Raw genomic sequence first — 26,322 nt, 5'->3', positions numbered from 1 at the left:
ACGGGGAGCAGTGCGGGCTGGAAGGCGGGGGACGGCCCCCGGCGGCTCCGGGCACAGGGAGCAGCGTGGACTGGAAGGCGGGGCGTGGCCCCGGGCAGCCCCAGGCACAGGGAGCAGCGTGGACTGGAAGGCGGGGCGTGGCCCCGGCGGCTCCGGGCACAGGGAGCAGCGTGGACTGGAAGGCGGGGCGTGGCCCCGGGCAGCCCCGGGCACGGGGAGCAGTGCGGGCTGGAAGGCAGGGGGCGGCCCTGGGTGCCCCAGGTACCGGGAGCAGCGCGGGCAGGGAGGTGTTACTACTTTGTAACTTTGTTGTGCGCAGCGGCCTGAGCCGACGGGACCACAGTGCTGGGGGCAGCGGCGCCACAGCTGATAGGGGCAGGCGCAGCCAGCGAGGCTGCGGTGCTGGCGGCAGCGGCGCCACAGCTGATAGGGGCCGACGGGACCACAGTGCTGGGGGCAGCGGCGCCACAGCTGATAGGGGCAGGCGCAGCCAGCGGGGCTGCGGTGCTGGCGGCAGCAGGGCCACAGGCCGATAGGGGCCGACGGGACCACAGTGCTGGGGGCAGCGGCGCCACAGCTGATAGGGGCAGGCGCAGCCAGCGGGGCTGCGGTGCTGGCGGCAGCGGGGCCACAGCCCGATAGGGGCCGACGGGACCACAGTGCTGGGGGCAGCGGCGCCACAGCTGATAGGGGCAGGCGCAGCCAGCGGGGCTGCGGTGCTGGCGGCAGCGGGGCCACAGGCCGATAGGGGCCGACAGGACCACAGTGCTGGGGGCAGCGGCGCCACAGCTGATAGGGGCAGGCGCAGCCAGCGGGGCTGTGGTGCTGGCGGCAGCAGGGCCACAGGCCGATAGGGGCCGACGGGACCACAGTGCTGGGGGCAGCGGCGCCACAGCTGATAGGGGCAGGCGCAGCCAGCGGGGCTGCGGTGCTGGCGGCAGCGGGGCCACAGCCCGATAGGGGCCGACGGGACCACAGTGCTGGGGGCAGCGGCGCCACAGCTGATAGGGGCAGGCGCAGCCAGCGGGGCTGCGGTGCTGGCGGCAGCGGGGCCACAGCCCGATAGGGGCCGACGGGACCACAGTGCTGGGGGCAGCGGCGCCACAGCTGATAGGGGCAGGCGCAACCAGCGGGGCTGCGGTGCTGGCGGCAGCAGGGCCACAGGCCGATAGGGGCCGACGGGACCACAGTGCTGGGGGCAGCGGCGCCACAGCTGATAGGGGCAGGCGCAGCCAGCGGGGCTGCGGTGCTGGCGGCAGCGGGGCCACAGCCCGATAGGGGCCGACGGGACCACAGTGCTGGGGGCAGCGGCGCCACAGCTGATAGGGGCAGGCGCAACCAGCGGGGCTGCAGTGCTGGCGGCAGCGGGGCCACAGGCCGATAGGGGCCGACGGGACCACAGTGCTGGGGGCAGCGGCGCCACAGCTGATAGGGGCAGGCGCAGCCAGCGGGGCTGCGGTGCTGGAGGCAGCGGGGCCACAGCCCAATAGGGGCCGACGGGGCCGCAGTGCGCCGAGCCGAGCGAGGGATGGGAGGCAGGGCAGTGGCGGCGCGGGGCAAGCCCGCCGACATGGGGGCACCCGGAGCACCAGGGAACTCTGGAGCAGCGGGGCCCTGGGGACGCCGCACGGAGCGGCGGAGGGCTTTCTCCGGCCCCGGGGACGCCACACGGAGCGGCGGCGGGCATTTTCCGGCCCCGGGGACACCGCACGGAGCGGCGGCGGGCATTTTCCGGCCCCGGGGACGCCGCACGGAATGGCGGATACAGGCAGGCCCGGGGGCCAATGGCTGCCGGGTTGGGGCGGGGCCTTGGCCAGCAACCGCGCGGGGGGAGCTGGGGGCGGAGCCTCGCTAAAAAAAAAAAAAAAAAAAAAAAAAAAAAAAAAAAAAAAAGTGCGCCTTATAGTCCGGTGCGCCTTATCTGATCTGCAAAGTTGCAAAATTTACCGACTCCCGGGGGGTGCGCCTTATAGTCCGGTGCGCCTTATGGTCGTGAAATTACTGTAGTCTCAGCCTGGGCTGCTCCCAGTTCTGGGATGATTCTTCCCTTTTAGGTTGAGAAGCCCGTCCACCTCCATTTACTGCATTAAACTGCATTTAACTGCATGGAGAAGGATGGAGAGAAGCCTTCCAAGGGAATATGAGTGCCTGTTCAGATTGCACAGGGAGGAGCACAGCTACTTGTAGCACAGCCTGAGGTGCCTTGTGGGAGCCTGGCCTGCGCTTACTCAGCAGTGAGCTCCAGAATGGACTCCATGGTGTCCAGGCCGGCAGTGCGGAAGTTGGAGATGTAGCGCTTCATGCGAATGGATTCCAGCCACTCAGGGATGGATCGGTAGGGGATCCCATCAGATCCACTGCAGCTGGGAAGACGGAGTGTTACCCTAGAGACACAAAAACCCTTCCTTAGGCAGGCAACCACCTGAAACAGACAATACTAGGAGACAGTAACTGAAGCAGAAGCAAGCACCCTCTGCCAGGGCTGAACCAGCTTATCTGCTCTCTGTAAAGCAAGGCCAGAGCAGGCCAATGGCTCTGCCCTCTCCTGCTACCAGGAGACAGAGACGACCACTACCTTCTGCACACAGAACACTCAAGGTGCATCTTTCCAGTCTGCATTGCTCGCACTGCCTCTCCTCCTTCTGGGGACAGGGAGGTGAAGTGTCCCAGTTAACCCCTCCTCCTCTGCTGACAGCCTGCTTACCTGGGATCAAAATCTGCAACAGGTCGGAGGAGCTGGGGACTTGAGATGAAATGTTGCAGCTGTGCCCGGATTTCCTGAAAATGAGGCCGCCTCATCCGATCGTGTGACCAGCAACTCTTCATGAGTTCATAGAGGATAGATGGGCAATCCACAGGCGGGGGGAGCCGGTACCCATCCTCCAAGCTTTTCATTACCTGCACAGAGGATACAGAGAAATCTGGCCAAGAGCAGAGAGTGCAAAAGAGGAGCCAGAGACCTCTGGGAGCACTTCACAAAGTGCAGCCAGGGAGGGGTGGTGCAGATTACACATGTATGACACAGGGTTTGGGCAGCATGGCACAGGATCAAGACACCTAAGGGATGTCAAAAACTTAAGCGCCATATGCATCTTTTTTCAGTCCTTTACTAGTTTAGCTCCCATTTGCCACTCAGGACATGTTCATGAGAAGTGAGGAAAAGTGAGGACCAAATGGTCCTGGCATAGGCATAGCGAGAGAACGGAAACCAGACTCTGAGGAATAATTTCAACAGCATGTCCTGAGCCTAGAATGAGACCAGAACATAATGCACCAAAGCCAGAGGAAGGAGAAAACAAAACCAATAGAAAGTATCCCAGATCCAAATGCCATGGCTGATATAAGCACTCTTTAATTTGGCTTATTGCTGTTGACACCTCAATACTTATTGCCCTTGACTTGGTTGCACTGACTTAGCAGGGAGGGAAACATAGTAGTTACGTGTTCAAAAGAAAGTTAAGACTGCAGGCTGAGGGATATCTACAAAAGTTGTGCCCGCGTGCCTCATTTATTTTTAAAATCAGCTCTTGAACTCAGTGTCTGTTACCTCTTGATTGGTCATGTGCCCATATGGCTTGTCGCCAAATGATAGCACCTCCCACATGACAATTCCAAAGCTCCAGACATCACTGGCTGAGGTGAAAATGCGATGAGCAATGGCTTCTGGGGCTGTCCATCGGATAGGAATCTTACCACCCTGTAAAAGTGCAGAAACATAGCATATCCACCGTGTTTCATTGAGTTGTATTTCTCCATTGTTTTCATGCCAGGATGTTACAAAGTGGTTCAGAGATTGGGCCCACTTCATTTGAAGTGACATGTAACCACCCTAGGGAAATTTCTCAAAAGGAGAGAAATATTCTTGGAAAGGAAATGAGTTTAAGCCCTCTGTTCAGTTAAATGGTACACAAAATCTCTGCTGTGGGAGTAAGAGCCTGGTATCAGTCACAGCCCTGCTTTGAAGGACACCATGCATTGGAATTACTGAAACTTTCATTAAAAGAGACATGGAGATGACTCTAGTCCAAAACTCTGATCATAGCAAGGCTATCTTCAAACTAAATTTAGTAACTTAGTTCAAGAAATCAGACCTCTTATTTTGCTTCTCATTTTAACACCACAGCCCCTCTGAATTTCTTGGCAAACAAAATCAACCTGTACTCCAGAGACAAAAGCACCATTTTCTGAACCATCCACACCATGACTTGCAATTTTACTACAGGTTTTCCTCAGAGACAGCCTACAGTTAATTTACAAGGCTGAAAGATTTGGTTTGTGTTACCTTGGTTTCATAGGTTCCCTCTGCGTCATTCTCCAAAATTCGGGAGAGACCAAAATCAGACACCTTGCATTGGAGACTGCGTGTTACCAGGATGTTGCGAGCAGCCAGATCCCGGTGCACGTAATTGTGCTCTGAAAGGTAGGTCATGCCAGAGGCTATTCCCTGAAGCATGTTCACAAGCTGCACAGGGCTAAATTTTTCCTCATTCTCCTGCATGGAAGAAGAAGTGAGAGAAGTGACATCAATCTGCTTGGTTTATAGTTACTGACCTTATCAACAAACGAAAATGGACAGTGGTGAACAAGGAAAGAGTCAATGCTGCAGCCCAAAGGCCCCAACAAGTTCTCACTAAGGGACTGGGGGTAGTCTCCAGTCATCATTAAGCAGTTGCATTTCAACTACCAAAGATGCCACTGTTGTAACTGAACAAACTGGATGGCATTAAGCTTCTGCTGCTGACACTGGAAATGTCAGTAAGCAGAAAATAAGATGTCTGGGTCTTATTTCTAGATCCTTTCTCTTATTTTATTTTACGGCCTTAAATCCAGGTCAAGTGCAAGTTCTGGCAGTACACAAGCCTATTACAGATTGGAGTTTCTCACCCGGAGGAAGGTATCCAGTGCTCCATTTTCCATATACTCAGTGATGATCATCATTGGCCTCCCTTGAGGAAGACAAGAGGGTTTCAGCCTTTTTCAAATTCTCCTATTCATGCCTTTCAATGCTCTCCATATTCCCCAACACAGAGAACCATGTCCAACTCCAGCTAACACGCCCACTCCACCGGCACAGCTGGCTGCCCCTTATCACAGATCCTTACACATCTCCCAATGATCTTGTACTGCACATATGAGCCTGCAGCATCCCTCACACTATCCCAACTTCTCATCTACTCACCAGCCCCAGAAGATCTCTCCTAACATTGCCTCAGGACTCTGCTGGAAATCCATACCTCTCCTCCTTCCCTCATTCTCTGACATGACAATGCCTATCTTCTCCCAGAACAGCCTCTCTCACAGCAAACTCTAAGAAAGGCCTGAGAAATGTGCCAGTTTCTGTTCTCATCCCAGTACTCCCTCACACACACTCTTACTTACTTTTGGTGACAACTCCCTCCAGACGCACAATGTTTGGGTGATTGAACTGCCCCATAATTGTTGCTTCACGCAGGAAGTTCCACCACTGTGAGTCTGAATATGTTGACTTCAGAGTCTTGATGGCAACCACTACACGTTCTTTCCCTGAGAGTCGCAGGGACCCACGATAGACCTCCCCAAACTCCCCTGAAGACAACCAGAGGCAAAATGTCACAGATTAACTTGAGGATCAACAGTGTGGGGAAACTGAAAGATGGGGAGAGCAATAAGTAACTCACCCTCTCCAATCACATTCTCCATAGTGACGCAAGAGATGTCCAGTTCCTTAGTGAATTCCAGCACCCCTCTGCTGGGGTCATCATATGGTTGCAGGTCTACATAGGGTTTCAACCAGACCTTCTCTGTGGTAAAGGGAAATAAAAGAGCAAATTAACCTGCCAGCTCTTTGGACAACCTTTTTAAAGCATAATTACAAAAGCAGAAGTGAATCCATGGGCTTCTGACAATGGCAGTAAAACAATCTACCAAACCTACACTGAACAGTAGAACTGTTGTGGGAAGAGGCAAATTACATCAGAAAAGCCATGACAGTATCTGGTTACAAGCTAATGTTTTTTTTCATTCCTTCCAACACATTCTAGGCCTCTCCCTGGTTTTATTACCCCTTTGAAGCTCACCTCGCTCAAAGCCTGAAGTGTTGTAATCTGGCTGTGCATGTCGCCGATGACCCCGCCTGGAACATCAGAAAGAGTCATAAAAATAAAATGGTCAGCAGACAGCAAAGGAAAAAGCAAGGCTTCCAAGCTGTCTGCCCTAGTTGGTTAGGGACAGAGTTCAGGGTAGCGCAGAGCAAAGTGGAACTCAACACTGTACTGACTTGGAAAAGTACAGCTGGCAATATAATGTGATGCTTCATTAACATTTAGATATGAAGCTTTGTTTTCATACAGAGAGTTTTGTGCTGAGTTACAGATTAATTTCTGTTTATTTCCTGTTTTCTGTAAGCTTTCAGTAGAATATCTGATCTTCTTAAAACCAAGCAATAGCAGCCTTATAGGTATTGAGAAGGAAAGTGGAATTCTGTGTATGAGTAGAGGACCTCAACAGTAATGGTACATGGTTTGAAATGACTGGATACATATATTACCACTCAAGTGGTCAGCAGCCATAGAAATGATTGCACCATAACAATGATAAGAATATGATACTGCTGGATTATTTTCTCAGAAAACTGAGAAATCATGACGTATTCCTCTGTTCAAAACAGCAAACATTATCTTACAATATCAATCCCTCCAATCCTGCTAATTTAAGTTATTTACTTTGACCCCTTCCATCTTGCTGCAGTACACTGGTGTTCTTCTTCTCAAATAACCCTGTACCTACGCAATATCCTGTGAGAAATCAGGACCTCCCTTTCTCAAGCTCCCATAGCTCAGCTATTCCTACATCGATACCTTTTTCAGTATCAGAAATCCATACTTACTTTCGCCAAAACATGAGAAGTCCCAGAATTAGTGCAATAAATAAGAAAACTCCAAAGATAATGGAGACAATGACTCCACCAGACAGAGCTCCCATGTCTGCAGAAACAAAGAGAGAGGCCATATCATTTAAAAGACCAATATCTATTTGTGTGGAATATACCAACCAGCTTCTACCAGCTAATGGCATCAGGCATGTTACAGCTACTTGTCTTGCAGACAGCAGAGCCACCAGATGGGAGTCCTATCACACTATTCATGTGCACAGAGCACCTTCTGGTGGTCATCTGGTTGACTCTTATCTACAATCTTGGTCTTCCAGTTGAGTCATTTATCCCTACATCTGATTTCCTCCCTAAGTTCCATGACATTTTCAAAAATGAAGAACAGATGTTCCTTCCCTCCCACTCCTATCCAATGATCCTTTCAGATCAGGCCCTTCTTCCTGCTCAGAAGGTGATTTAAACTAAGGCAAAGCACAGACATGATTTCCCCCAACATTCTAAAGTGACTCTCTTCTTGTTTATGAAATTAATTACATGCTACCATCTCATCAATATCTGGAGCTGGTCCTATGCCTAATTACTCTAACAAAAGCCCCTCACTGCTTGGGACTCCTGAAGCAAGTACTGACTTACAAACTTGCAGTCTATCATATTCCTGTTTTCTCAAAACTGAGTATCAGGTGATTTCATTCTGTGATTGGACAGCTTTCAGATAGCGTCCACTTAACACAGGCTGTCTCCTTCCATTTAGAGTCTCAAGCTAAAGCTAGGCATTTCCACAAAGTATATTTGAATTCATCAGAGAAAATGCTATATTTCCTCTGCTGGTCTTTTAAAAACTTATTTCCCATAATTTTAAAAAAATAAGAACTTAAAATGCATTAATGGAAAAGTAATGAGAATCTACATCTTTTTAATATTTTCCCAAAAGAGATTTAGGAAAACACCTGGAAGAAAGAAAATCCCCAAATAATTTTTTTTTTTTAATAAATGAGCAGATTTTAAAGCAAGGAACAGATGATACACAGAACTGTGTGGGGAAGCATTTCCTAACATCTAGTCGAATGGTCAGCATCCAAAAAGCCTAATTAATACTAGTTATTTTTCCTCTGACTCATCCCACTAAAATTATTAAAAATCACCAGCTTAGTTAAGCAGAAATCAAGAGACAGAGCTAATGTCCTTGTTTTGTTAAAATCATAAAGCTAAGATTTGGAAGATGAAATAGTATCTTTATTAATAAAATGGACAAGGTTTTAGATACATAGGACTTCCGCAGGCTTTTAAATTATGAAATTCAGATTTAAATAAAAAATCGCCACTCCTTGCAAATCCTGCTACACTAATACTCCTAGACTATAACAACTAAAAGATGTTCCTGGTATTACCAAACAAGGACTCTCATCAAATGAAACCTTGCTGGCACTTCTTTTCGAACCCTTTCATACTCAAAACATCTTTGTCTTGGCATGATAAGGTGATCAGCTTTCATTTGAAATAAAGCATAATATTGATGAAAGTATTTTCTAACATATTCTTTCTTAATCAATACAACCATGCATGCTAATTTACATCTTTTTCACAGGGCTTTGTAGTACATTATTTAATTGGTTAAACATCATTTTTGTTATCATCATTTGTCACTTCATGCCACTTCATTTGTGACTTCATGAAGGTTTTACCAAAAGCTCCTGGTGCCAAAAAGGGCCCAAGCTTTTTATTTCAGTAATGGTATCCCAACTCCTTCTCAGCTTTTATGTTGTTAATTTAACTATTTAGTTACATTAAGGTATGCTTTAGCTTTCTTCTTTGTGTCCTTATTTAATTACAAATTAGTCTTTCAAATGCAGCATTTCAATACATGTATTTCTAAAATTATTCATAGGGTCAATAGGAGTCTGTGGAATGAAGAGACAGCAAATTCCATTACAGAAAACTTTAGATTAAGGGGAAGTTTCTGGGAGACCCAGGGAAAGAGAAGGTTGGATGTCAGGCCTATATAAGATGTTCTTTGACACAAGAGAAAGGCCTTCTTGTGGCCCTGACAGCTTGGTCTTCTACACATTGTACAGTGGTGAAGAACTTTTTTCAGTGGCACATACCATCTCTTTGGGCAGAGCTACATTCAGGAGCTGGACTACATACAGTGGAACCGATAAAGCTGGAAAAAAGGGCTGAGATCATCTGAGTTCTCTGTTTCACTAGTAACTGGCACACAAAAGGAGGCATATGGTAATCATTTGACCAGCATTCAAACTTAGAAACATTAGCCAAAATGAAAATGCCTTTCAAGAACTAAATGAACATCTGGTTAAGTATTGAGCCAGTACAATACACTAAACTGAGACTGATCAGGTCTAAAGGGAAAAGTGCAAGCAAATTTTATAAGATAGCAAGGAAAGAAGAAAAATGCCTTTTGTCTTTACAAAGCAACAGGCAACTCAACTCTGGTGACAAGTAACTCAGGAGTGTGGTGTCTTGCCTTACAGCCATCAGAACACAAAGAGATCCATGTACCATAAGAATATACAACTTGATGCGGGAGTTTCTCCCAGACGAGATACCAGTGCTCATCCTTTACCTGGTGGAAGGGTGCGAAATTCCTGCTCCGGGGAGTAGGGCCCAGGCCCAAGGGGTGTGATGGATCTCACGCGGAGCAGGTAGGCTGTGTCTGGCTGCAGGTCTCTCAGAGTGACGTTTGGCTCGAGAAGGTGCTTCACTGTATAACGTGCCTCCTCTCCCTGCAGGAACCAAACAGGATCAAGTAACAAACGCATGCTGAACGAGAGGACACTTCCACCCCTTTGGGTGAGAGGAAGAAGAGCAAATTGGGCAGGCCTCACCTTCTCAAAGAACATGACCTCATACTCCACCGAGGTCCGGCTGCGTTGCCGTGGGGCGAGCCAAGAAACAGAAAGACTACTGTCATCTCTCTGTGTCAAGATAAACTGGGATACTGTCACTGGAGCTGCAGTGGGAGAGAATAGAGAACACAAGGTAGAAACAAAAACAAAATGCAAACTATGTCCTCTCTCCTCTCCACCAGGTCTGGTCATACCATGCATCTGGAACCAAGTCTCATTGTCACTGTTATTTTTCTCTTGTGTGGTCGAAGGGAAATGAGGTCTCTGGGTGTAATTACAGTAATTTCATGATTACAAGCCACACTAACTATAAGCCGCATCTCCAGGTGTCGGCAACATTTCGTTCTTTGTCCATACATAAGCCGCACCTGATTATAAGCTGCTCTGTTGTTCGCAGCGAAGACCCGCATGCAACAAAGTTGCCAAATAGTAACAGAATCACAGGATCACAGGGTTTACTGGCTCGGCTCGGGCCGTGCGGGCTCAGCCCGCTCACAGCTGCCGACAGGGCCAGGTGGCCCAGCTCGGCGCTGCCGCTTGGCGGGGCCGCTCGGGGCCGGCCGCCGCTGCCGCTGGGCTTGCTCACCCCGGCCTGGCGCTGCCCCGTGGTGGCAAGCGGGGACGGAGCCTGCTGGCACCCACGGCAGTGGCGGCAGGCAGGGACACAGCCTGCCTGCTCATGTGGCGGCGGCGGTAGGCAGGGGCAGGAGCCCCCCGCCTCCCCCCCGGGCCGCACGGCCGGCAGGAGGGAGCCCCTGCCTCCTCCTGAGGCCAGCAGGAGGGAGCCCCCGCCTCCCCACCAAGCCACAGGGATGGCAGCACAGAGCCCCCAGCCTTCCCCCCGGGCCGTGGGGCCGGCAGGAGGGAGCCCCCGCCTCCCCCCCCGAGCCACGGAGATGGCAGCACGGAGCCCCCAGCCTTCCCCCCGGGCCGTGGCGCCGGTAGGAGGGAACCCCCGCCTCCCCCCCCCGAGCCACGGAGATGGCAGCATGGAGCCCCCCACCTCCCCCTCAAGCCGTGGGGATGGCAGCACGGAGCCTCCCGCCTCTCCCCCAGGCTGCGCTGCCTGAAGGAGGGAACCCCCTGCCTCCGCCCCCCACGCTGCCAGCACAGAGCCCGTCTCCACCTGCTGTGCAACAGAGTAACCAATTTGTAACAATCACTGAATCCCTGGTTTTACTGGCAAGTGCTCGGCTCGGCACCTCGGCTGGGCACCTCGGCTGCACTTCCGGGGTTGGAAATTTCACAAAATTTTTCACATATTAGCTGCTCCTGAGTGTAAGCTGCATTTCCGGGGTGGGATCAAAATTTTAGTCAAAATGGTGTGGCTTATAATTGTGAAATTGTTTTCTGTGAATAATATACTTCTGCCCCAACAGTGGAAGCATAACTTTGGCCCTCAAAACAAAATCTGTGCTCCAAGAAATTACATTTATTAAAGGACTGCACTGAAAGTGTCCAGTTTGAAATAAAAAATGTTAGGATTTTATGCTCCTACAGCAGCAGTAGCACAGGTATCCTACGTAACGATTTATGAATGCAGCTGCTGCATTGCACAAGAGTACAGCGAAACTCAATGTTCAAAATTTCTCAGCTGACTGCAAATGCATGCTGTTCATGAATAAAAAGACAATTCTCAAGAGTCTGCAAGGACTGAGGAGTTAAGCCTGGTTTTCTCCTTGTCCTTCATCATCATCAGGAAGTGATGAGGCAAGCCAAAAGTAGCTCTGCTTTTCTAGCTCAGAGTTGTGCTGCCCCCGCATAGCATCAGGAAGAAAAGTCATATTTTGTTACTAAATTAGAACCCGGGAAATGCACCAAGGGCAGTTGAGCACTGTGATGTCACTTTTCTATAATCACATTTCACAGTGCTCTGGAAAGTATTTACAGGACAGCCAAACTAGCCAGATTGAAGCTAATCTACAGAAATGTATAGAGATTTAACATCCCCATCCCTCCATGCTTTCAAAACACGTTTTTCTCCAGTTACACCAGGGTTTCTGTTGTGTTTGGTGTTTTGCAATTTCTGAGTCATGGGAAATATTTCATGATACAGCCCTCGTTCTTCCTGTCACACAGGTAACAATACTTAGGCTGTGTGACAGGGAGGGCTTCATCCTCCTCACCTCTGTTAAGTTATTGGCAGATTCATAGCTCTTGGTGGATAATGATTACTGCTACTTTGATTTGCAAGGAATATGACTAATGGACTTTACACACCAGAGGCAGAGGTTAGAATCCTTATCATACCATACCAACACATGTGTCAGGCAGAAGAAGATGGAGAAAGCTTAAATATTCAAAGAGATTCCTCTTCCTTTTCATGATGAGCAGGAAGAAATTCTCTCTGCTTCTGCTAACCTGCATGTCCAACTGAGACCCAGACAGCTGGAGCAGTTCTCTGTGGAGAAGGTCCCATTCCTGAGACACCGTTATGGGCTTCCACAGTGAATGTGTAATTGGTGTATGCTTCTAGGCCATCCACGTCCACTGCAGGTTTCGCGAGACCAGAGGCACTGGGGGAGAACACCACGCCAGCCTCACAGGGCTCACAGGACAGGAAATGGCAGCGCTGGCAGAAGACTGTGTAAGTCAGGTCCTTCCTCCCTCCATGGTCACTGGGCGGCTGCCACCACAGACTCAGCTGGGTGCCAATGAGGGAGAAGCTGACATTGCGGGGAGCTGAGGGTGGGCCTACAGGGAGCACAAAAGGAAGCGTTAGACCCAGTTGTTAATGCCCGAAATTCTGTGACAGCTTCCCCTCTGCTGATGCATTTTAAATGGAGCCCTCTCTCCACCCCAGCGTCTCCATATCTGATCTCTCATCCCCATTTGCTAAGTTTTTCTTTCTTCCCCCATATCATTGCTCATGGAATCACAGAATGGTTTGGGTTAGATGAGACCTTAAAGATCTTCTAATTCCAACCCCCCTCACCATGGGCAGGGACTTCCACTAGACCCGATTCCTCCAAGCCCCATCCAACCTGGTTTTGAACACTTGTAGGGATTTGACACCCACAACTCGTTCCAGGTGTCTCATCATCCTCATCATTAAAAAAAATCTTCCATATGTCCATCTAAATCTACCCTCTTTCAGTTTAAAATCATTGTCCCTTGTGCTGTCACCACAGGCCTTGGTATAAAAACCCTTTCTTCATCTTTCTTGCAGGTCTCACTAAGTATTGAAGGGCCACAAGATGATCTCCCCAAAGCTTTCTCTTCTCAGACTGAACAACCCCAACTCAACCTTTCCTCATAAGAGAGGTGTTACATCCCTACAGTCATTTTTAGGGCCCTCCCCTAGACCTGATCCAATGGGTCCATGTCTCTCTTGTACTGGAGGCCCCAGACCTGGATGTAGCCCTCCAGATGAGGTCTCATGAGAGCAGAGTGGAGGAAGAGAATCCCTTCCCTCACCCAAGCTGGCCACATGCTTTTGATGCAGTCCAGGATACACTTGGCTTTCTGGGCTGCAAGCTCACACTGCCAGCTCACGCCCAATTCTTCACCCACCAGTACCCTCTGTGGTGCTGCTCTCAATAAATTCATCCCCCAGCATGTGTGGATATTGTTCTCTCTTTCTGTGTGCAACTCACGGGTGCAAGCAATGTTCTGGCCCTCTGAAGGTGCTCGGTAGAAGCCCGCATTGCAGGAACAAGACGTAGCCCCTGACTCATTGGACAAGCTGTTGGGGGGGCACTTCAGGCAGTGTTTAGCATCCAGGGAGTGGCGGTAGAACCCTCGCTGGCAGGCTGTGGAAGGACAAACAAGCCAACATAAGATAATCAATAAACCCAGATCAACAAAAAAAGGTCTGGCAGTTATGCTCAGCTTCTTGAACACTCCTTTATCTGCCTCCATTTTTATAGTTCACAGGAATATTTAGGTTAGAAGGAACACCTGGCAGTCACCTAGATCAATTATCTCAAGAAAGAAGATGCAAACTCAAGGTAGCATCAGTATTATGACAGGGCTTGCAGACTGAAGAAGGGGGATCTAATTCCTCACAGATGCTGTATGAATACAGAATCCAGTCAACCTCAGAAACTTCTTCCAATGCAAACCCAGACTTGGTCCCTTCCTTAACCTTCACAAATCATAAGAACCATAAACAGTAGCTACAAGTAGCTTCAGAATCTTCTGCTTGCTGACTTCATATGGAGTAGTCAGTAGGTTCTTTAGCAGAAGCATCTTTGCTGATCACAAGTGTTATACCAGACCATTGCCTAGCAGGACCCTGGGGAACATCTAGGAAGCTATCAGTTCACCTCACAGCATCGAGTGCAACTGGCTATGGAGCCAATACAGAGTGGAAGACAATAGGTGTAAAAACTGTGTTTTTTACTTCCAGTCCTACAAAAATGAGCAGACACACTCTCGTAGTACAACACCTGACACCTGTTTTTGCTGTGTTACTATTAGTTCAATCCACAGAAACACTGGTCAGCTTACCAGTTGTCTCAAGGTCAATGCTTCACCTCTATGGCTGTGTAGCAGTGAAGGAGGGAGAAAATCAGTGACAGAGCTTAAGGCAACCTGTGAATTTAATGGTTTGACAGCCTGTGCTAAATGAATCAAATATTCTTTAGCTAAAGAAACAACCAATCTATTACTAATCAGATGGTTGAGAAATGCATACACTAATTTTCTGCCACAGCTACCACGTTGCATTTAACTTGCACATTGAGGGAATGACCCTTTTTATATTGCAATATAAAAGCAACAATATCCTGTGTAGTCCCTCAGGAGATCCCAACGGAGAAAACCATCTGTTCAGGAGCCTCACACAAATGGCTTTCAGTGATGGAACATAGCATAGGAAAGGATTCTTTATCCAGAAGACAAAAAAACCCCAACCCAGTCATTCCTACAATGTGACAGAGGAACACCTGAGGGACCTTGAAAGCTTTCCACTAACACAGGCCAAAACAGACTACTCATCATCAGTCTGCAGAAGGGATGCTTAAAGAGCCCAGAAAAGAGAAATAATCACAAGCAGGAGCACCTTCTGATTCCAGGAAATGACAGAACCACTCAAAAAAATCTATCATTCTGAGATACAATCATGCAACTATGTGATTAATGATAGCAAAAGCCATTGAAAAGAATTAAAAGGCTCAAGTATTGATTGTCACGGCCCAAAAAGATTCCATTTATACTCCAGATCAAATCAGCTATTCGAGAAACAGGCAGTAAAAGTTACTTTGATCTTCAGGCTGCTCACAACTGGGAACACCTCTACATGCTGGACTGAAGCGCAAAGTTTTGAGGCCTCCTGCCACTTTGCTCCAGCATAAGATTTGAGAGCTCCTGCCATTGGATCAGTTTGGGTCAGGAGAGTTTTGACATGAAAAACAAAGGAAACGCATGGGCACATTCTTGTGTAACACAGAAGTTCTGATGTTGCCTGTATAATACTACCTGCCACAGATAGGATACAATATACGTACACTCTTATCAGGCTGAGACCGTCTACAAGTAAATAATAGAAATTTGGGGTTGGGAACCTCTGCAAGTATGACAGAATCAATTAAGACCTCTGAGATCATCAAGTCCAACCTGTGACTACCATGTCAACTAAACCATGGCACTAAGTGCCACATCCAGCCTTTCCTTAGACAACTCCAGGGATGGTGACTCCAAAACCTCCATGAGCAGCCCATTCCAATGTCTCACCACCCCTTCCGGGAAGAAATACTTCCTAATGTCCAACCTAAACCAGCGAAAGACTATGTCCTCTTGTCCTGTCACTACTTGCCTGGGAGAAGATGCTGATATCCACCTGGCTACACCCTCCTTTCAGGTGTTTGTAGACTGATATGGTCTCCCCTGAGCCCCCATGCTGAACATTCCCCCAGCCCCTCCAGCCACTCCTTATAAGACTCGTGTTCCAGAGCAGGTAACTCCGACCCCAGGAGTCCCTCCAAACAGGAGAAGCCTTGCAGGTAGACAACAGCCTGGTAGAGAGGCCGCGGGGCGGGAGCTGCCCGGGGTACTCGGGCCGAAGGGACAAACCCGGGAGCTGCCCGGGGTGCTCGGGCCGAAGGGACAAACCCGGAGGCGGCGGCAGGAGCTGGGACACCACGACACGATGGGGCGGCCGGCGGCGGCCGGCAGGGGGCGGGAGCGACCCGCGGAGCCCGGCCCGGCCCCGCCCCGGGGCGGCGCGGAGCGGCCCTGGCCCGGCCCGGCGCTGGGGCTGGCTGTAAGGACGGGGCTGCCGGTTCCCCCTCCCTTGCCCCGCGGGTGCGGAGCTGGAGGGGCCGCTGCCCGCGGGCGTCCCGCCGGCAGCCTCGGCCCCCGCCCAGCCCCGCTGGCTCCCGGTTCTCCCGGGCCTTGGGTACCCGCTCCGGGCTGCGCGGTGGGGAAAACAAGTCTGGGAATGGGCCTGCTCACCAAGCACCAGAGTCAAGAGAGGATGGCTGGGGCGCTTCCTGCATTCCTTGCTCCTGCATGCGCCCCTCGTGAGTGTGCCAGGCAGGCCGGGAAGGCTGCAGGCACCAGGCCGACGCTATCGGCAAGGGAGCTCGGCTCACCTGCCACCCCTCAGAGCCCAGCAAGGAGCCAGAGCACAGGCCAAGGCACAGCCAGCCTCCGTGGGCACAGCAAATTACATACTTGAGGAAGTTAATCACGAGCTCTGGATTCATGGCATCAGAGTCTGAATGCTTTGGGGCAGGCATGGCTTCTCTGGGACCGTGGGGTGGCTGAGCTATTCTGCACCCAGCAGAGTTTTATAGAGCTGGGAATTCACTGAGAGCTTGAGGGAACTAGTTAAAGACTTGATCCTCTGGCTTCGTCTTGTCTCCTGTCCTGTAACAGAGGTCAGGTTCTTTTCCCTGTTAAAAGGCCAAGGTGCAGCTTTCTCTTTTTTTTGCTCCCTACTTTAGGCAAAACTCAGAATCAGAATGACACTGCCAGGTCTTCCATCCTGTCACACTTCACATGTCTGAAGAAGTCCTTCTCTGTTCTGAGGACAAAGTAAAAGCTGTGATTTCAGTCTTTAGCCTGAGCTGGATTGCTCCCAGTCCATTGCACAGTCTGGTCTTTCCTGCTGAGGGAGCAGATCCTAAGATATCCCCCTGCATTCACCTCCTCCTCTGATGCTCCAATTACATGCTATGCTGGTCACGAAGTACCTCTCCCTACTCCTTCTAGGTTCTCCCCTCTTCCCCTCCTCTCCTGGGAGACCTCCCTGGTCCCTACTAATCCTGTAAAACATACTTCTGGCTGCAGCTGTACTTGGGCGGAGCGGGATGAAAGCACAGATGTAGAATTAACCTGTGCTGTGATAGCAGTCGAGGCTTGTCCAGACACGACAGCTTCCCTGCCCCTTCCCAGAGGAGTGTTCTCAGGAGGGCGGGGAGAGCTCTGTAGCACCTAAGTGGAAAAACTGGCTGAGCTGTGCAAGGAAAGGAGATTGCTGGAGGAGGGCAAGGATCTTGTGCTTCAACCTTCTCCAGCTCCCCCACCAAAATGAGCAGCAAGCAGTAGGGGTTCATAGGGACACCAGATCCCCGTAGCAGAACAAAGCAGAGACACGGGGCACCTGCTGAATCTGAGAGCACTGCGTGGATCCCTATGGCCTTAGCCTTGCATTATACAGCTCAAGCAAAAGAGCAGAGATCTGCTGTCTTTTACCTCTCTCCCTGCAGTAATACATATCCCCCAAAACACCACACGTCAAACTAAGTTGCCTTTAGAAGCTGAATCTTGTGCCCTCTGCAGCCAAGGGAGAGCCCTGCATTTCTTACTCTAACAGCCCTTGCTTACTGTGACTCCAGCACCCTGGAGACTCTTTTGCTTGCTAATTTTTCTTCAGAAGAGACGGCACATGGTATTGCGCAATATGCTTTTCATGGTCTCCCATGGCAGAAGAGCTATAGTCCAAGGCGAACAAGGGACAGAGGAGAAACCTGTCCCCTCTGCCTCTCAGCTTTCTAGTCATGGGACAAATACCCTGCTCTGTGTGTCTGACCCGTCTGCCCTGGGAGAACAAGGCTGCTGTTCAAGGGTTGAGAACCAGTTGTTGAGTGAGTCAGTGTCAATCACATAGTTAGAGCTCGCAGAAACTAGCTCCAGAGCTGAAAGCTCCTGGATGAAGCCCAAAAGGGAGTGGAGAGGTGTGTGCAGGTCTTACACCTGACACATGAGGAGAAAAATCACAACTGAAAAAGAGAAGCTTAGGAGAAGAAGGTAAGGAGAAGGGAAGATACAAGGGAGAGGTAGACCACACTCTCCCAATCCCACTTTCTGCTTAGATACTCTGATCTCTAGCTCTCTGGAACCTCTCCCATGGCCTACAGCTAGTGTCTGCATACTCACCTACGCAGCTCCCACCGACTTCCTCAAACCCCACAGCACAAAGGCATCGGCCCACTGGTACCAGCCACTCCCCATCAGTGCTGCAGTGCATCCTGGGGGGAGAGCCCACTTCTTCAGCTGCATACTCTACGCAGACCCCAGGCACTTCTGTCAGCCCCTCTGACCCTGCCAGCGTCTCTGGAAAGTGGGCCAAGCCCCGCACCGCCTCCGGGCAAGTCTTGTAATACACTCGGACAGACACCATCGCTACACAGGCCCCAGAGTTCTGGAAAGCCAGGTAGAAGCCCCGGCGAGAGAGCTTCCCAATGGGGCACACTTCTGTGTTCAGCTGCATGGCCCCCGACTCGATGTCTCTGCTTGTGAAACTTCGATCTGCTGCCACAGTGTTCAGCTACATGAAAAAGAGAAAAACAACAGCTTTACCGTCTGGGCAGGCCACAGCAGCTGAGATACCTATGCCTCTCAAGCCTCTTTTATACTAAGGCCTTTTAGGGACTATCTGGTCAACTGCTTCTAATGCCACTGCACCGCATGCTTTCTTTGCACTCGGAAGAGGTGTTAAACATGGGGCAGGCATCTTTTCCTGCCTCTGTACCTTCCATCCATCATCTCCTTCAACTGCCTTGTAGTCATTCACTGATCTTCTACTGTACCCTGTCTTCTGAGATTTCAGAGGTCTTTAGGAACTGCCCTTCACAGGAGCAAATCTCTTTTCTATGGTAGTTTCATTTGTTTACAAATCGCATGCAGTAAATTCACAACACCACTCAAGAGTTGTGCTTTGAAACCAATCAGGGAATTACAGCCACCTGTTTTTAGGCTGTAGTTGCTGCAGTTCAGATCATCTACTGTAAGGTGCTCCTTCTGCAGCACTCAACATATTTCAGCAATGTAGGTATTTGGATGAAAAATGCTACTATGCTTTTACATTCCCACTGCCTTTGCAAACAAAGGATAAGAGTGAATGAGTGAGTGAGAATAATTTCCATGCTTGAGCAAATGAGAAAGGCCACTGTGACACCCTGTGACATGGAAGAGCTGGACTGCAAGTGGGGTGGCCTTTCTTGGTGGGAGAGCCTGATCCTCTCCTCCGCAGGCCCCTTCCCACTGTACACCACCCACTCCTTCTAGTTGGATGGGAGATAAAAGGCTCTGTAGAACAGCTGCATTTGGCAGGGATCATAAGGCATGTTTAGGAGTTGTGGAGGTATTGCACAAATTCATGTTGTAGGCTGCAGGGGAGGTGGAGGAGCAGTGGGGAAGGAGGGGTATCCTCCTTCCAGAGTTCTGCTCTGCCTGTGATGGCCTTTACTACCCATTGTTTCCATCACATCTCATTTAAACTGCAAAGGAAAGGGCAGTCAAATAATTTAGGTCTGCAGCTTCTGTAGAACAGAACTGGCTTAGAGAATTTGAGAATTTCCTCAGAAAAAAATAGTAGATGTTATCTATTCTGCAATTCTAATGTTTCCATGGCAAGAGGGCACAACGTTGAGGAAAACAGCAGGTAAAATACAGCAGTGCTAAATATCTTCACACCAGGGAGAATTTCACTGTAGCAAACCATCACCTCCAGGTTTATGAAACAAGACCCTATACCTCATGGCAATCAGAGTAAATAATCAGGACCACTGACATCTGAACTGGATTCTGTTCTTTGCTTGGTTTAAATCTTGTTTTATTCCCTAAGGCAAGTAAAATTCCTTTGGTCTCTGTTTTACTGTTTCTAAAAATTGGTGTAACCATCTAGCCCTGTCACAACCCTTTAAAATCCTTACCTATGTGGTGTCTGGTTAAATAAGAGGTTATGTAGAACACAGGTCTGATCTCATTTGAAACCTCCTATGCCTCCTGTGGCAAAGACTGCTCTGAACATCACAGAGGGCACTGGGGGTAAAGTTTACTCTAAGGACAGCACTTACTATCCATGCCCTTCCCCAGATGCTGATTCTCCTGGCCTGTCCCAGCCAGCAAGACACACCTAACTTAAGTTGAAAGATATGACAAGTTTAAGCTGAAAGATATGACTCAGTCTTCAGCCCCAGCAGTACAGACCTTGGTGAACAGCGGGCGGCGGAACTGGATCCCAACATCTTGTTCAGACTCCATGTAATAGAGATTGAAGGTCTCTTTGCAGGTCACTACTTCACCTTTGAAGCTCTTGCAGTCCCTCACAGTAAACTTTAGCTCCACATAAATGCGCGAGGCTGCCTCACCCCGATAAATCCAGTTGGTGCGAAGCCAGTGATCCGTGTCACCTTCGGAAAGCACACTGCAGTCCTGGTACATGTAGACCGGGGTCCCATTTATCATCTGCTGCACTTCACTCCACTGCCCCCAGGAGAGAAGAAAACACATATTCTTAGACAGACGTGAGAAAAAAAGTTTCACTTCAAATATGACAAAATCTTGCCTAAAACTCAATTCTTACACAGGGTTTGGAGCTCAAAGCCTGACCAGCTGAAAGGTCTCTTACACTCAACAAGAGCTGCGTCTGGACTGGAGCCCCATGGCTGCCTAAACTCTGTACATAGGGAGCAAAGAGGATCCTATAATTAGGATCTCACTTACATAGACCTTTGTACATCCCCTTTATCCTACCTTGGCTCCAATTTACTTCATTCATGAACTGCCTTATCTTGGAGATTGAGAAAAAGACCCACTATTGGGTCAACCATTGAGTTGGGTCCCATGTATTGGCCACTTCTCTCTGCCATAGTTTACAGTCAGGGTGTACAGTAGGACCTACCAGACCAGGACTATTATCTGTCCCTGGAAATAATGCACAGAATTTGGGGGTAAGAGAAAAGATGGCTTGGCATAATGGGAAGGTAAATTGCAGGACTGTTCTACAGCAAGCATTCATTAACTTGGAGTTCATGCTTTCTTAAGTGGGATATTTTGCAAAACCTAATTTAACTATTAAAACTCAGTTGATTTTCCTGACTTCATATTGCGTTTAGGTTCTGCATCTTCCCCAGGCAAATAATGGCCGAGAGGAGGACATGGGCCCAGCTGGTTATATGACTTTACTGATACTGTATGCATTAATCTAATGAAGTCTGGTACTGATTTTAACAGATACTTTTGCCAAATTTTAGGTGATTCTAGTTTTTCTTTCCATTCTACAGTTCAGTTATAAAATGCCAAGAACATTCTCTTTTGAGTAATTCACACATGAGAACTGCAAATTTGGAAAGCAAGGTTTTGTCCACAGGGAAAATAACTTACATCCTTTTCCCCCCAGTGCTAAGACAGCCTTTCTAATTATGCTTTAAATGTTTAATCAAATTAAATTGAAACAAGTGCCCACATAAGTACTGGCACAAGTTTAAGCATCTTGGTTTTAAATCACACCCCAGGTTAAGATGCAATTTAAACAAGGCCTCAGTCTCTGTGTTATTCCAGATTTGTCAAATCTCATGGGCTGAGCATGAGATTCACACATTTCTTCAGCACCCCCACCTCCTGTGCTCACAGCACAACAGCTTGTCTCCCTGCAGACCAGGTCACTCTGCTAGTGGAATACAAGAGAGATGGACCCACAGAGTGCCAAAGGGGCTCTGTTTTAATGCCATGACTTAGAGCATACCTCCTACACAGTTACACTCTGAAAAGTATCGGAGAGCTTTCTCCAAGCCAGCAAGTCCTGCTGATAGTATGAGCTCCTCTCTGGGTGATTTCAGCCTCTTACCTAAGTGCATACTAGCAGTCTCCTCCCAGGAAGTTCTGGGGATGGTATCTATGTGTCCCTTCTTGTTCCCTTTTTTTCTCCACATAATTAATCCCCAGTTACCCCACCCTCTTAAGCTGATCCAGCTGGCATAGACCTGCAGCACACAGGATTTACACTTATTTCACTCACTGAAGGTCAAAGGATTTATGATAATAAAACAAAGAAAGAGTCTGACAGATCAATCCCAATTGAGCAGAAGGCACAATCACTTAATGACCTCTTGCAGTCTTTAACTGAAAACCTTATGGAAAATGTTACAGGACTGAATTTACAATGTGTCCTGAAGTATACTGAAGTAGGAGAAAAGAAGTTAGGAAGGACAATAATAGCAAACTAGGTTTCATACACTACCAAGGTTAGAACTGGCTTTTAGAAGTATTTTTCAATGCGTGTCTGCCTGGGAAAAGCATAATTGCATTTGGAGGCTGAGAGTTAGACAACTTTCTACTAGAGTTTATCCCAAGGCAGTATCACAGACAAGTGTCACCAGAAAGTAGTTTTTGCATGTCTCACAGAAAGACACGAGCTGTTGTGGTGCCCATTCTGAAAATAGATTTTCAAATCTTACATGATACAGGACCAAAGTTTCATTTTCAGTGGTGACAACTCTAGCAAAAAAAAAAAAAAATCCTTTAAACACTACTGCTAGAAAAAAAATCCAGCTGCTAAGCCCTGTATTTCTTAGCTCATCTCGGCCTAGCTTCTTCCAGACTCAGTTCTTCAGGGCAAAGATGCTTGGCACTGACAATTACACAGTTTCATATGCAGCGTGATGCGAAGAAATAACAAGGGAGTCAGACATGTTTTTTCTAGACTCTACTGCTGATGGGTAAAGGAAGTAAAATGAGGATATTATTTATGCTAACAATACAGAACTATTGTTAAATATGCTTCTGACTTCTTTTCATTATTCAGTGAAGCTTTTAAATTCAAAGTAGTAGAGGAAAACTGTTACATACAACATTTAATGAAAGGGTGATGAGACCAGAAGTTGCCAGGCAACTGTCTCCCATCCTCAAAGAATCTGCTGCAAAATCAAAATGTATGTCTCTGATTTTTAATATAATGTTCTTAATAAACATGTGTGGTAAAGTCTAGCTCAATCAATATTAATTACTTGCCTCTGCAGTTTGTCTGCCAATGACATTGAATCAACCTTCTTTGATAATAAAAATTGTTGCCCACTTCATTCGAGACACTGTTTTCTTTCTCCAGTCACCAGTTGGCCATAGGATGGGCAACATACTTCTAGCAGTGGAGAATAGTGTTAGTCAGACTTCCTTACTTTATCAGAGAGTGAATTTGTGGTTTTTTTATGTGATAGAAAACTTTTTCATGCGATTCAGAATCATAGGAAGATTTAGGATGGAAAGGACCCTTGGAGGTCATCTAGTCCAATTCCCTGCTCCAAGCAAGCGAAAGAGTTCTTAAAGTCTTTGCATGTTATTCTTTAAAATACCTTTAAAACTGTTCTTTTTAAAGTCAGAGTCTAAACTGTCCTTAAATGAGTCTTCAAACTCTTAAAATCTTTTAGAATCCTTCAAAAATTTCTAAGAAAACAAATGCCAATGCATTTAGGAGAGTGCCATAGGTTAGTAGCTTGGCTTCCTAAAAAGTCTAAGGATGTAGCCATTGAATTTGAGAACAAACAGGTTTTCTGTACTTCTCAGAAACCCACATACTAACATAGACACCTTGTTCCAGAGGTTTGTTCTTGAAAATCTTGGTGGTATAAATTATTCCAGCACAGCAATTAGATTCAAGTGAATAGCAACTTCAATGCACGTCAACCTCAATGCAATGGTACTGTGTCAATAACCTCAAAACATTGCCAGTTCAGGAAAAAGGAAAAAAGGAAAGCAATTTTCCTTGCATTGGTTTGATTCCATATAAAGAAAGCCAACTTTATAAAGGCCATTCAGAATTACTTCAGTGACAACCTGAACGGGCACCAATAGGTATTTGTAATAAAAACAGTATTGGTTTGGTCTTCCATGTGAGTAAAAATCCAAAGATAAGATAAAGAATGTGGTTTTTAATATCTGCCTTTATTGACTCTGAAATGATTATACAGTTTGAAGCTCTGAAGCCTACAGAAGGCTTACTCTGCTTTTTCTGTTTAATGAGCCTTCTCTAGACTAGGTTTGTGTCAAGGATCCTATCTAGGACAAGCTGTGATTCCTTAATCCATCTGTGGGCTACTCTTACTAGGGCCTACCATCAGGTATAAGATAGAAATAGTTTGCACATCTTGGAGCCACTGTCTCAGGCTTTGCAGGCATCAATTAAGTAGACTCATTTGGCTTTAGCCTTTTTTAGATGGGGAAAAAAAAAGAAGGAAACAAGCTTTTTATGTTGGCAAATACAAATTTCATCCCTGCTAATGGAGAGATAGGCTACCAGTGACCGAGGCAGCAGACTGTGACAGTATTGCAAATTTTAAGTTCAGACTGGAATCAGAAGAGCTTGTGACCCACAGTAAGAATACTGTCTCCATCTCCAGCTTGCCAGGGACTTGCCCTACTCCTTTTAGAAAAGAGCCTGCCTGCTGCAATCTCTATCTCATTTGCTTTCACATTACCTTAGCACAATCTGTGGTCTGCAGACTGCCAAGGAAAGGCACAGTGATACTTTTAAGGGACTTAAGCAAAAGCAAGGCAAGCACTAGCCAGTAGGCTTAAAGTTACTAAACTAAGATGCTTGTCTCCACTGGAAAAGTTAGTAAGAATTCCTACTGGAAAAGTCAAAGAGTTCATATGCTGAAATTCAGTAACTTGTTTAACTTTGGGTTAGAAAATTTCACTAAGAAGAAAAGACGAGCTAAGTTAGTAAAGCCAGCTACAGTGTACCTGTGCCTAGCAAGTGTGTTTCAATCCCATTTAATTTTCAACAGAATTGAGAGGCCATTAAATCTCTTCATGAAGACAAATTGCAAGGCCCCAAAACAGCAACCTTTTTTCAGCGGCAATACCTCACTGTTGTGCCAAGCCTGAAACCACCTAGGAGAACACGTGCCACTGAACTGTTTTTATCAAACCCTTTCCCTGTCTGCAATCCTACCTTTGCAGTGTCTTGACTTATAGTAGCATTTGCATGCTACCATGACCAAAAAACCTTCCTGGAACAGATTCAGCATTGAAGGTAATTACAGCTGTGCTACAATCATAGCATAGTTTCTCAGAGGAAAGCCGGTGACAAGAGAGGCACCTTGCTGGCACCTGTCTTGATACAGTGAAGAGCTTCTCTTCAGCTGAAATACACGTGACAAAAATTTGTCAGGAGGCAAGCTGGACCAGCCAACCAAAAATAGCATCACCACAGTGGTGTATTCCAGAACTGAAGCTCCCGTGACCCTTTACTGAAAGTTTCTCAATACTCTTTGAAGTTCTTTTGCTGGTGTGGAAGACAATTTAGATGAGGATGATGAAAGAAGCGTGGTGACATCTAGACACTTCATGAGTCCTGTAACTTCAAATCTTAGAACAGCTGAGGCTGCTCTTATTTCTTTGATCATTTAGCTATGGTCAGGCAATTTTAATTTCATCACATCATCACGGAACCTTCAACACAACTGAACACAGAAGAGATGTTTACTTATCTACGTATCTTTATGGGTGGGATGATGTATTTTTTCCCCGCAATGATCCATTGGTTATTTTCAGGGAGGAGCAACTCCATTATGTAATTACTCGTTCTTTAGGGCACTAGCACATCGATCTCCATCCCACCCGTGTCCTTTCAATTTAACTGGTACTCATGCTCTTCTGGGAAGATAAGGTGTTAATGTGAGACACTGAGCACCAGTGCATTGATGACAGAACCTGTTTATCAAACACAGGTTCTGCTGTCTGCTCATTCTCTGAACTGCCTGACCACATTAAGGTCTTGCATGAAAACAGTTCTGGTCACAAGAGATGGTGCTATATGAGCGATAATGATAGTCTAGAGCAACATTTCACCTACTTGGTTTGGAACACTTGTTTTGTATATACCTGTTTTACTAACACTCACTATACCAATAATTACAAAAAGGACAGGAGTGAAAAATCAGCTTGTGCATCTTAAGAGTTCAGAATTCATGGCTAAAGCCATATCACCAATAAACCAAAAGTTAGCTCTTATGTTATTTTTGCATTACATTGCATAGGACCCATTGTAAATGGAAGTGATTTTTTTTATTTTTTTCAAGGTAAAGAGCTTTATATTGTGAGCTGTGGTTTTGTATGGCATGTCAAGTGTACTACTAGTGTTTACAGAGAAGCTGGAAATCAGTCTGATGGTGATGGGCAATACTTGCTCTGTTTGTGTAAGTTCCTTTAAAGATTGGATCAGATGGAATCCCACACAGAGATGGGGTAATTATGATGATCAAACCTGCCTGGAGAAAAGAAGCTGCAGAAGATGGCAGCCTGAAAGTCATATGAGGAGCTGGCAATATTCAGGTGAAGCAAAGAGAAGCCAGAAACTAGGCCTTGAAAACAATAGAAATAACCTTGCAAGAAATAAATCGTGGGAATCTTTTTCTGCAG

General features: G+C 47.5%; 1 protein-coding gene across 1 annotated transcript in view; it reads right to left on the bottom strand.

Annotated features, from left to right (window-relative positions):
- The window catches only part of EPHA1 (EPH receptor A1), a 39,954-nt gene that overhangs the window by 3,725 nt on the left and 9,907 nt on the right, over positions 1-26,322 (bottom strand). Inside the window, exons 3-17 of the mRNA XM_033053430.1 lie at positions 20,113-20,388; positions 18,058-18,448; positions 13,329-13,484; positions 12,094-12,426; positions 9,712-9,836; positions 9,450-9,609; positions 6,866-6,962; positions 6,057-6,112; positions 5,658-5,780; positions 5,380-5,565; positions 4,885-4,946; positions 4,283-4,492; positions 3,548-3,697; positions 2,705-2,898; positions 2,229-2,384 (exon numbers count right to left, since the gene is read on the bottom strand). Of these exons, the coding sequence (XP_032909321.1) occupies positions 2,229-2,384; positions 2,705-2,898; positions 3,548-3,697; positions 4,283-4,492; positions 4,885-4,946; positions 5,380-5,565; positions 5,658-5,780; positions 6,057-6,112; positions 6,866-6,962; positions 9,450-9,609; positions 9,712-9,836; positions 12,094-12,426; positions 13,329-13,484; positions 18,058-18,448; positions 20,113-20,388 (2,675 nt within the window). The remainder of the gene's footprint in view (positions 1-2,228; positions 2,385-2,704; positions 2,899-3,547; positions 3,698-4,282; positions 4,493-4,884; positions 4,947-5,379; positions 5,566-5,657; positions 5,781-6,056; positions 6,113-6,865; positions 6,963-9,449; positions 9,610-9,711; positions 9,837-12,093; positions 12,427-13,328; positions 13,485-18,057; positions 18,449-20,112; positions 20,389-26,322) is intronic.

The sequence above is a fragment of the Catharus ustulatus genome, chromosome 2, assembly GCF_009819885.2.
Source record: "Catharus ustulatus isolate bCatUst1 chromosome 2, bCatUst1.pri.v2, whole genome shotgun sequence".
Taxonomy (NCBI): domain Eukaryota; kingdom Metazoa; phylum Chordata; class Aves; order Passeriformes; family Turdidae; genus Catharus; species Catharus ustulatus.
The sequence above is the reverse complement of the archived record's forward strand: the minus strand, read 5'-3'. Positions and strand labels throughout refer to the sequence as shown.